General features: G+C 48.5%; 1 protein-coding gene across 8 annotated transcripts in view; it reads right to left on the bottom strand.

Moving 5' to 3' along the window:
- LOC147621564 (kinesin-like protein KLP1) overlaps nucleotides 1-12,264 on the bottom strand; it is a 115,788-nt gene that overhangs the window by 79,727 nt on the left and 23,797 nt on the right. For all 8 annotated transcript variants that reach the window (XM_086824328.1, XM_086824329.1, XM_086824332.1 and 5 more), the window contains exons 5-6: nucleotides 2,132-2,314; nucleotides 1,796-1,993 (exon numbers count right to left, since the gene is read on the bottom strand). In XM_086824328.1, coding sequence (XP_086680454.1) covers nucleotides 1,796-1,993; nucleotides 2,132-2,314 — 381 coding nt within the window. The remainder of the gene's footprint in view (nucleotides 1-1,795; nucleotides 1,994-2,131; nucleotides 2,315-12,264) is intronic.

The raw sequence follows: 12,264 nt of genomic DNA, 5'->3' as shown, positions 1-12,264 counted from the left end.
AATCCTCTTAACCCACTTGGAGAATTCATCATATAGTAGCATGTAGTTGTCAACCTTAGCCATAGATGCATTATTAGGCATTGTTAGGATCGTTTCATATAGAAGGGGCCAGCTCTAAGGCCAGCCCCAAGGCAACCCAATGTGGGCTAGCCTTGCAAAGGGTATCCAAACCCTTGCCACACACCAAGGGCAATCGGCCAGCCCTTTGGTGGGCTTAGGTGACCAGTTGGCCAGCAGCCAACTAGCCCTACAGCCCAACTAGCAGTAGCAACCGACAGAGAGCAAATCAGCCAACAAAGATTATAGCAGCCGACTGGAGCATTTAATGCAGTCCTGGGAAATTCAGTAGGCCAACAGCCTTCAAGCAGCCAACCGGCAGTAGGAGACCATATAGCCTCAATCCCACATCAAATATTCAGGTAGTCAGCAGAAAGTGCAGAAGCAAGACAGCATCCAAACTCTCCAGGCATCAAGGAAGCTCCTTCTCACATTCAGCCAGCATATGTGCAGTCCTACAACTATCTCGACTTGCATCAATGGCTAGAAGAGTCTTCAGCAGAGCCTCGGATTAGGTGGATACTCAGCCGACGTACGATCTTCCTCGTCCATGCGTTGGGCATTCACATCACTTGTTTACTGAAGCATTGTAAAGCACTCTCCAAAGAATAATATAAACAAATACTCTTGCTTGAAGAGAGGGGGGGAGGGGGCGGTGGGACGGGTGGGGGGGGCTTCAATGGGTATTTGGGAACCAAAACTGTGTCATCTTCTACATTCTCATTCTCTTCTCTCTCTACTCTCTAAATTGGATGCTAAATATTCTCACCACATAAAGGTATAAAGAAGGCCCTGTTGTGCGTTATCACGATCAAGCTCAGTGCATGTAACATAAGTGATAAGGTGGTTGACTAACACACTGTGTCGGATACGGTTAGGCTTGGTCACAAAATCTAACACATATGCGACTAAGGAAACGGGGATTTATGAAATGAGAGAGAATGACTCCGCGAAATGACCTAGCTGCTAGAAAATAGGATTCGTAGGAGAATAGAGTAGTTATCTTCATTAATAGAGGAGTACGGTACCGCAAGTTGAGCCTCAGGGAGCCACTTGTTGGTCCTGCTTGTGAGAATTAATGAGGAATAAACTACTGAATCTAGTTATAGAAGTCCAGAGAGTCGAGACGAATAGAACCCCAAAGGAATCCCCTTACCTTTCTTGACAAAGCCTTCTTGTAGTATCTCATACAGATTGATACTCAAGTAGCTATTCGTTGAGACAATGTTAGGAGAGGCCCCGAGTGAGGTGCTCCACCCCTTGTGGTTGTCTTCCACTGTCAAATTTACTCTATTTGTTGAGGGGTAGGGGTCTCACACACTATCACAAGACCATAAGGGGGACAGCTACCCCTCCCATGCGTCATTAGTGCCTTATGAAGAGCCCTCATTCAGCTGCACCGATGGGATCATTTCCCAAAATGCCCCCACCCCACCCCTCATTCCCCTTCCCCTTCTCTGATACTTTTACTTCTTAGCATACATTCAATGTCCTTTCAGATATATCAATTTTGTTATCTTTTCTTGGAAAAATAAGATTTATCAAGAAGCCTAAGGATAAAATACTGAATAAATTTACCAATCTATTCGCCTATCTATGCATTCAAATACATCTGTCACCAAGTCTGTGCAAACATTTAAAACAGTAAAACAACAAGAAGCATGAAGCAAAGAGAGAAATACAGGAAAAATTTTCTACCTATGTCAACAAGTGATGAGAGTCGCTGAAATAGGATCACCTGCTCAAGAAACGTTAATGACTTATTGATGCTTAGAATTTCTTTCTCAGATTGCCGAGCAGCATCTGTGCACTTAAAGCGTTCGCAACCGGCTAAATCTACAAGGTTGAGCCTTGCAGCTGTTCGATCAGGGTAATCTCTCATTTTGGTGTGTCTCTCAACATATATAGTGAACATGCAATGGGATCTATTTGCCATCTGCAGACAAACTTACGGTTAAATCTCCAGTCACTCTACTATCCTGTGATCAATGCCTGAGCAGGCCTTACAGAATTGCCTTACTGTTACCATAAAGGAAAACAGACCAGCTTTGATTGTGATTCATGCAGTTCCCACCTTGTGGATTGTGTTGGCACTAACAGAGCGACGGCGTTCACCTCGTAGAAAATATCTCAAGGCATCTTCTTCTGTATCACAATGAAATTGGCTTAATCCTTTCAGTTCCATTAGACAATTTTCTTCCATAACAGTGACAACCCGAGAAGATTCTTTCCTTTCTGTCAAAAGGTCATAAATAACCTGCAGCCATATTTGTTGCACAAGGATCAAATATCAAAAAATGTTGAGAGTCAATATTGATTGCATCAAAACCCCTTACAGAAAGTTCTGGACTTTTTTCCACAGGCATGTGGCCTAGTGGTAAGGGCTTCTAAGAGAGGGACCTGACATCAAATCCCTCATAGCCCTGTTTTTTTTGGCAGATGGTTACTTACAAATTACATGTATCACTTTTCGGCCTCATAGACCCTTTACGTCTTTTGTAGATGTTAATACAATCTCTCTCTAACTAGACACCGCCGACACCGAAGGGTATTGACAGACCATGGATGGGTCACCGTGCCCGCCAAGAGAGAGCCCCCAGACCCAAGACCTGCTAGCACCTCACACGTGAGTTATCCAGGATCAAGCCCCTTCAAAGAGCCAGACATCCCCATCCTCCAAGATCCAGGCCCTCTTCGCATCAGCTCTAGATCTGGGACGTCCTTCAACGACATAAGAGCGGCTCCGCCTCAAGTAGTGGACATTACCTGGGCTGCTCTCTATCACCCATTCTTTTTGGCCTCTACATTGATGAGATCTCAAGCTTCATTGACGGATTAGGTGGGGCTGGTCCCACACTGGCAGGCATATTGATCCCCTTACTACTTTATGCAGATGACATCGCATCCTTTCAGATTCAGCCGAGGGGCTTCAGAGACAATTGGATGCACAGGACTTCTGCACTCAGTGGGACCTCTCTATTAACATTGGTAAAACCAAGGTAATGGTCTTCGATACCTCCCGCCCCTTCACATCCAGATTGAGCTTCACATACAGAGGGGATCCTGTGGAGATTGTCTCATCCTATGTCTACCTTGGTGTCACTTTCAGTGGCCCACGCTTCGCCATGCTTCCCGCAGCACATGCCAGGTGACACGGGGATATGCAGCCTTGAGCTTACTTGAGCGGCACTACTTGGCACATTTCCAAGAGCCCAGGACGAAGGGTTGGCTTTTTGACACCCTCGTCACACCAGCCTTGATGTATGGAGTGGCCTTCTGGGGGGCAGATTTATCCGATGAGGATTGGCAGCAACTTGAGAGGCCCCAAGTCATTATGTTCCTCATCATGATGTTCTCACACTTGCGAAGGCCACCCTGGAGTATGGTATGCCTTAGTTTCCATTTGGTTCTCATTATATGTGCTCCGCATGGACCACCTCCCACCCCTTCAGTAGAGTTTGGACTCCCTTTTCTCCAGCTCTCTCATGAGAACACCAACCAGGTTATCCGGTTAGATCTTCTCAACGTGTACACCCACTGCACATGGATCACACCTTCGGAGCTCCCAACAAAGATGCACCTCTACATAGATCACTTCCTCACGCTCACTAAGGATGGATTCATCCAGCAGCCGGGCTACCTGAGTGTTCACATGTCCCATGCCATGCAGATTGCAATTGGCCAAATACGGGTTTCATCCCACTGCCTCAAAGTGGAGACAGGTAGAGCTGAGCACGTCTTCAGAGCCGGGGAGCTCCTACGGAGACCAAGGGAGGAGATGATCTACCGACTATGCCGCACAGAGGTTGAGACAGAGGAGCGTTACATATGTCGCTGCCCAGTATACTATGAGATCCGTGGGAGCTTTCACTATCTGTTTCATAAGCGATTTGGTCCACTCTCCAGGATCATTGACTTCCCGGAAAAGCGTTGCGTAGGGCTCTTCCTGCTTGAGCTCCACAGACGCAGGGACACTTTCTTGAGAGAGCTTAAGCCCCCCGACCCCTCCCTTGCAAGCCAACCATCACCCGCTATCTATAGAGATGGTAGGGTCATTATCATTAAGCATCGTCCCAAATAGGGACGCCGGTTTCATGAGACCAAACACCTGAGATTAGCAATATGGAACTGCAATGGCACCTGTGGTTGAATCCAAGAGGTTTGAGCAAGATTCTCACAAGCAAGGATGTCATTTTCTATACAAAGACTCATCACAACTCTCAGAGGGGTTTACCATACATAGCCAGGTACGAGTGGGAGTCAGCTCTTTGAGGCGACTCCTGCACATCAGAGGAGTGCATGGCTCTAGAAGGGTAGCTGTCCTTTTTAGATCCCATCTCTGACAAATTCTCAGCATCGTCCAGAAGGGCGAGGATGCACGGTATCTTTGGGTGCGGCTACAGGTGTACATGGGAGATGATCTCACCCCGGCACAGGTGGCACACCATTGTGAGGCGATGGTGATAGTTCATGAGGCCCATGGAGCGGGCAAGTGGGCTATCTATAGAGATGGTAGGGTCATTATCATTAAGCATCGTCCCAAATAGGGACGCGGGTTTCATAAGACCAAACACCTGAGATTAGCAGTATGGAACTACAATGGCACCCTGTGGTTGAATCCAGGAGGTTTGAGCGAGATTCTCACAAGCAAGGATGTCATTTTCTATACAGAGACTCATCACAACCCTCAGAGGGGTTTACCATACATAGCCAGGTACGAGTGGGAGTCAGCTCTCTGAGGCGACACCTGCACATCAGGAGGAGTGCATGGCTCAAAAAGGGTAGCTGTCCTTTTTAGATCCCATCTCTGACAAATTCTCAACATCGTCCAGAAGGGCGAGGATGCACGGTATCTTTGGGTGCGGCTACAGGTGTATATGGGAGATGATCTCACCCCAGCACAGGTGGCACACCAGTGTGAGGCGATGGTGACAGTTCATGAGGCCCGTAGAGTAGGCAAGTGGGCTATCTATAGAGATGGTAGGGTCATTATCATTAAGCATCGTCCCAAATAGGGATGCGCTGGGGAGTCAGCAAGTCCCATTACTCGATCTAGACAACCCTATCAAACTACAAGAGCTGGACATCACTAACATGGGGCTGCAAAGATCATCATAGGACCGTGAGGAGGTCATCGTGTATGGGAGACATTTCTTAGAGATGGGAGCTGCACATGGTCTTATTATCTATGACGGGATGTCCCAATGACCCTCCTCCGACGCCCTCACCTCCTTCCCTCACTCAGGAGGTACAGCTCCATGGACACCCTAATGGGATCTTTGGCTTTGGCACACCTCCCAACTTCTCTATCCCGCCACCCCCCTTTGAAGCTGAACATGCCTACCTCTCTTTCACTCTTACCTGCACGCCCCCCATCCCTCCGCCACCACCCCCCATCTTACATTACACCCAGGTCCACTTTGATCACAAGCTTGACCTTGTTTACTCCAACCACATCTAGCACCAACTCCAGGATGTGGAACCTATTGTCCCCCTACCCGCCCTCACATCACAACTCACCACCATACTCCACATCTGCCACCACTTCCTTCATCTGCACGCACTGGTCTACCACCAAGCCACGTTGTGGTTCCATGCCCCAAAACTGTTGGTATGATAACGAATGCCAAGCCACACGCACCCATCTTAAGCATGAGGTACGGATTGGGCGAATCACGAAGCACCAAGCGCAACGGATTTCTCAACGCCTCACCCAACGCAAGAAATGGGAGTTCTACGCTTGGAAAGAGGATGAATTATCCCAACTCTTCTTAGGGCCTAACTGCAAAGAGGCCTGGAGGAAACTCCGAGAACATCACCCCCCCACACCTATCACTTGCCCGGACACATGGCACTCCTATGCATGCTCCCTCGATCATATCCCCCATCAGCCACCTCTACCCCCACCACCAAATCCTCACCCCACATTCTTCACAAAGGGCATGGTCCTCAAGGCCATTCGTAGACTACGCAACGGGCAAGCCCAAGATCACGAGGGACTCACTGCCAAGTACATCTCACATGCCGATGATACCCTGGGGCCCCTACTCGCCTACATGTTCAATAGAACCCTTTGTGAAGGATTTCCACCCTCTTGATCCACTAACACCATCATCCCCATCCTCAAAGCCGGAGATCCACTTGATCCTAATTATTACAGGATGATCATGATTGGCCACCTTGGCCAAACTCTATGGATCGGTGCTAGAGCCAAACCTCAATTCATTTGTAGAGAGACAAGGATGCAGAGCCTCACGAGACAAGCAGGCTTTCGGAGAAGCTACTCTATCCTTGACCACATCTTCACCCTCCATGCCATCATCGACGAGGGTAGACCACAACATCAGAGGAATTACTGCTGCATTGAGGATTTTCACAAAGCTTTTGATATTGTACCCCGAGCCCGTCTCCTACACCGTCTAACGGAAGTCCCATCTAACATGGTTTGGAGCATCATCGCCCTCTATGAGTCCATCACCAGACAAGTGAGAGCCCCCCCGAGGTGCATCGCAAGAGATTTCCAATACTATTGGGGTGAAACACGGCCCAGCTCTATCACCCAATCCTTTTGGCCTCTACATTGATGAGATTTCGAGTTTCATTGACAAATTAGGCGGGGCTCGTCCCACACTAGTAGGCATATTGACCCCCCTACTACTTTATGCAGATGACATCGTCATCCTTTCAGATTCAACAAAGGGGTTTCAAAGACAGTTGGATGCCTTACAGGACTTCTGCACTGAGCAAGACCTCTTTGTTAACCTTGGTAAAACCAAGGTATTGGTCTTCAATACTTCCCACCCCTTCACATCCATATTGAGCTTCACATATAGAGGGGAAGTGCTTCTAGGCACATTTCCAGGGCCCAGCACGAAAGGTCGGCTTTTTGACACCCTCCTCACACCAGCCTTGATGTATGGAGCAGCCTTCTAGGGACCAAATTTATCCGATGAGGATCAGTGGCGAGTTGAGAGGCCCCACGTCATGATGTTCTCCCGTATGATCCACAGCAAACCATCAGTCCCACACCAGATTATCCAATCAAAGTTTGTTGCAACTCCGATGGTAGAAGATGCACTCTTCCATACAGTCACATACCTCCATCACATCAGTCACATGGATCCTTGTAGGTACCCGAGGCTTGCCCTAGAGTGCTCGAGACAACTAGCACCCGCGAGGTCCACCCTAGTGTATGGTATGCCTTAGTTTCCACTTGGTTCTCTCAGTATATGGGCTCCGCGTGGACCGCCTCCTACCCCTTCAGTACAGTTCGGACTCCCCTTTTCTCCCGCTCTCTCATGAGAACACCAACCGGGGTATCCGGGTAGATCTTCTCATCCTCTACACCCACTGCACATGGATCACACTTTCGGAGCTCTCAACGAAGATGGACTTCTACAAAGATCACTTCCTCACGCTCACTGAGGATGGATTCATCCAGCAGCCTGGCCACCTAAGTGTTCACATGTCCCATGCCATGCGGATTGTGATTGGGCAGATACGGGTTTCATCCCACCGCCTCACAGTGGAGACAAGTAGAGCTGAGTGCATCTTCAGTGCATACGGAGACCCAAGGAGGAGAGGATCTTCCAATTATACCACACACAAGTTGAGACAGAGAAACATCACATATGTCGCTGCCCAATATACTATGAGGTTTCACTATCTGTTCAACGAGGAATTTGGTCCACTCTCTAGGATCATTGAATTCCTGGACAAGCGTTGCCTAGGGCCCTTCATACTTGAGCTCCGCAGACACATGGACACTTTCTTGAGAGAGCTTCAGCCCCAACCACCCCGACCCCTCCCTCACCAACCGACCATCACCAGCTTCTTCCAGACCCAAGAGGAGGAGGACACCCATACAGTGGATCCCGTGGAACCACCTCAGGCTGCTCAGAACCCCTCTCGCCCCAGAGGAGTTACCTTGGACTAGACCTCCGCATTCCAACGTGCCCAATGCCCCCGGCCCCCGGGACATTGGCCACGATCCCCTCGTCAGCTCCAGGTCTAGGACATGTTCCACTGCCATCAAGCTACTCTTCCACGTGACATAGCTAAGGGAGACCTCTCGGCCATACTCATTAACATTTTGGAGAGTGGTATACCATCTATTGGGGGCTGATGCTCCTCTCTTGTTCCATGTTCCTGGTATTCCATGATGAGATTCCATGGACAGTTTTGTATCACCCTAGTGAGATAGCTTTGTTTTGTTTCTATTTTATTTTCCATTCCATGATGAGATATGCCAAGAACATTTTTGGATCACTTTGGTCTTATAGGCTCATTGGGTCTTTAATAGACAGGACCTATGGCAGCTCTATACACGAGAGACATGGATATCGCCTACACAGCCTCTTCCACCGAAGATGCTATACTACAGAGATCACTTCATGAGTATCACTGATGATGGATTTATAGAGAGGCCTAGATACATGGAGGGCTTTTTACCACACGGCTCCCGAGTGGCTATTGGTCAGCTTAGAGTTTCATCACATCGATTGGAGATCGAGACTGGCAGAGCAACACGGATCCCCCGAGAGGAGAGGGTATGCAGATTGTGTAGAGAGGAGGTGGAGAGTGAGGAGCATTATGTATGCAAATGCAGAGCATATACAGCCATCAGAGAGAGATATCCCATTTTATTCAGAGAGCCACATTCCCTACGCCAGATCTTTGAGGCAGCAAACCACCAGCGCATACTAGGGAGATTCATTCTAGACATACAGCGTCACAGAGAGACATCATTACAGGCTCAAACAGCTCCAGAGGGGGGACAACAGACACAGATTACTACATTTTTTCAGAGATCCATCCCACTCCCAGCCCCTACACAGCAGGGAATTAGTCTCCAGAGAGCAGAGACACTCAGAGCCCGCAGGAGACAGAGGACACCTGGCTTTCGGACACCACGCCTATACCAGAGAGAGATGATAGAGATCAGAGCTCAGTTTCACAGAGAGGGTGCGGAGCAGCTGGGTCGCTTCAGAGCAGACCCAGGCATGTTCTTCAAGGAGCTGTGGACACCCCCTTCATTGATGTATACCATTTTATACCCCCAGTATGGTACAGGATGGAGCTAGCTAGGTTGCATATCATGATTGTATACTCCATGCATATAGCTTTGCATTCTCCTAGTAGTAGAGCTCCATCCCCTCCCCCACTCATTGTACTTATTGCACACCCAGATTCAACTTTTTAGTTCAGTACTTTTTCATTTTGTTGGGATGACAGAGGATACCCCATACAGGTACACCGATTTGTCTCATAGGCCGAGTTCGGTCTTTTGGAAGACGTTAATAAAATCTTTCTTTCTTTCTTCTTTCTCTCTCTAGAAGACCCGGGCCTTACATGTACGAGCGTCCGGTCTTAAAGACCATGATGATGCGGAAGGGGAAACCAAGGAGCTCTTCTCTATGATGGGCATTGAAGCCACGCACACAAAGGCATGGAGAGTGGGAAAGAAGAGAGAAGGTAGTGGCGAATCTTCTAAGGAGAGAAAACTTATCATTCATTTCCCCTCCATGGAAGCGAAGGAGGACTTCTTGAAGAGACGTCCTACACTCAAGAAGACGGGAATATTTCTTGGAGATGACCTCACACTCTCGCAACTTGCCCACATGAAAGAAGTTATGCCCGAGATAAGGGCAGCCCGAGAGAAAGGGAAAGTGGCCTTCTATAGAGATGGTAGAGTGGTGGTGATTATGGAGAGGCGCTCTTCATGACGGCGCGAGACCTATGGGACTACACTCAAAGTTGCTACTTGGAATTGTAATGGATCTCTACGCCTTGATGTAGGGGCTTTTGAGGATAGTTTCACTGGGGAGGGACATCATCTTCTACTGTGAGACGCATCAGGCTCCTGGACAGTCCATGCCACATGTTAGTGGATACCGATGGGAGACAGCTTGTAGATAGGAGACTCGTTCAGAGCATAGAGGACGGGGCTCAGGAGGAGTGGCAGTATTGTTTAGAGAGGAGCTGCAGTCACTGATACATATAGTCCGCAGAGATGAGCAGGCTAGGTACATGTGGGTTAGACTGAGGGCAGAGATGGGCAGATATATCTACATTGCTATATGCTATTTGGCTCCTAGTACATCAGTGTATGCATCACCTAGCGGGCAGTCTCCCTTTTCTATTTTGGATGATGACATTTGGGAGTTCTCCAGGGATGGTGACATCATTCTCCTGGGGGACTTCAATGGCAAGACCGCCCATAACCAGATAGTATTTTATGATACCTCAAAGGAGATGTTGAGGGAGCTTGATATTAGGGATATGGACCTATCTAGACTCTCACAGGATGAGGAACATACTGTGTATGGGCGGTATTTGATAGACATGGGGACTGCACATGGATTGGCCATCCTGAATGGCCTACAGAGATTCCCGACAGCGGGCGGTTTCACTAGCTTTCCACATCGGCATGGTGCTAGTACAGTGGACTATGTTATGGCTCAGCCCAGTCTGATTCCCTCTTTTCAGGATTTTATGGTAGGCACTAGGCCGGTTGGAGTAGCAGTGGATCATGCTATCTTGTCCTTCACTCTCACATTTCAGTTCAACACAGCTCCATTGGGACAGGTCTCCAAACACTCATTATACCTTTACGAGGGAGACTGACACCGTGTACACGGATGAGATATACAGACGCTTATGTGCCGAGGAGCCGGGACGGCCATTAGATGAGCTCACTCAGATATTGATAGAGACGCTTCATGCTGCAGCATCAGAGGCATATCCCCATAGTCAGCCTACACAGAGACGATCTGGGAACATGCCCCAGAACAGCTGGTATGATGAGGAGTGCAGAGAGATGAGGATCAGATTACAAAGAGAGGTGCTCATGGGTGTTACCACTCACAGACAGTCACGGATTACCTTCCGGCGCCTAGTGCAACGGAAGAAGAGGGCTTATCTTGCTCAGTTAGAGAGGGATTTGTATTAGTTATTTATGAGTCAGGACTCAGGCGAGGCATGGAGACTATTCCATGAGCATTCACCATCACCAGCCATTACCTCCACAGAGATTTGGGGTGAGTATGCAACATCCCTGTACACAGCACCAGGACAGCCGCCCCTGCCAGACCCATCGAAGCCATGCCCAGAGACGTGCTTTCTTTACGGCTGAGATGGTAAGGAAAGCTATTGACAGAATGAGGACTGGGAGAGCACATGATCATGATGGTTTGGTAGCAGAGCACTTTATTCATGCCAGAGATATGCTTGCACAGCTTATTGCTATGATGTTTAACCGAGCCATGTGTGAGGGTTTTCCTGAGACTTGGAATATGTCCACGATTGTGCCTATCTTCAAGTCAGGGGATCCCATGCTTCCTAGGAATTATCGTACCATCATGATTGGTCACACATTGGCTAGATTATATGCATCTATTCTTGAGCAGGAGTTGAGTAGATCGGCAGAGAGAGAGGGCATACGTGCATCAGGGCAGGCAGGGTTCAGGAGAGGTTTCTCCACTCTTGACCATATCTTGACACTCTAAGCTATTATTGAGGAGGGCACATTATATGGCAGGAGGATTTATTGTTGCTTTGTGGATTTCCGCAAAGCTTTTGACACAGTACCGAGAGCCAGACTGATGCGCAGACTACAGGAGATGGGAGTGCCCACAGAGCTGATTTGGGGAATCATGGCTTTATACAGGACAGTTGTGGGGCAGGTACGTACTACTCAGGGTATATCTGAGATGGTTCACTCCACTATTGGGGTGAAGCAGGGCTGCCCCCTTTCTCCCACCTTATTTGGGATGTATGTGGATGAGGTTTCGGACTATGTAGAGCGAGAGGGTGACAGAGGAGCACAACTAACAGGGACATGGATTCCGCTATTATATGCTAATGATATTGTGCTGATCTCAGATTCTCCAGAGGGGATGCAGCGTCATTTGGATGCATTGCACACGTTTGCACAGGACAGTGGATTGTCTGTTAACCTTGGTAAAACCAAGGTGATGGTGTTTAACACCACAGCACAGTGGGTTAGGAGGTCAGTACCCACCATTACATATGGTCAGGAGACAGTGGAGTATACAGATGCATATACTTACCTTGGTGTGGTTTTTAGTGGCCCACTATTTTCCTTGAGGAGAGCAGCGGAGACTAGATTGACCAGAGCTTATGCAGCATTGGGGAGACTAGAGAGGATGTGTTCGCAAGTTCAGTTTCAGGAACCTCGAACAAAGC

This window comes from Cibotium barometz, chromosome 30, assembly GCF_041138505.1.
Source record: "Cibotium barometz isolate CiBa-2024 chromosome 30, ASM4113850v1, whole genome shotgun sequence".
Classification (NCBI taxonomy): Eukaryota; Viridiplantae; Streptophyta; class Polypodiopsida; order Cyatheales; family Cibotiaceae; genus Cibotium; species Cibotium barometz.
The sequence above is the reverse complement of the archived record's forward strand: the minus strand, read 5'-3'. Positions and strand labels throughout refer to the sequence as shown.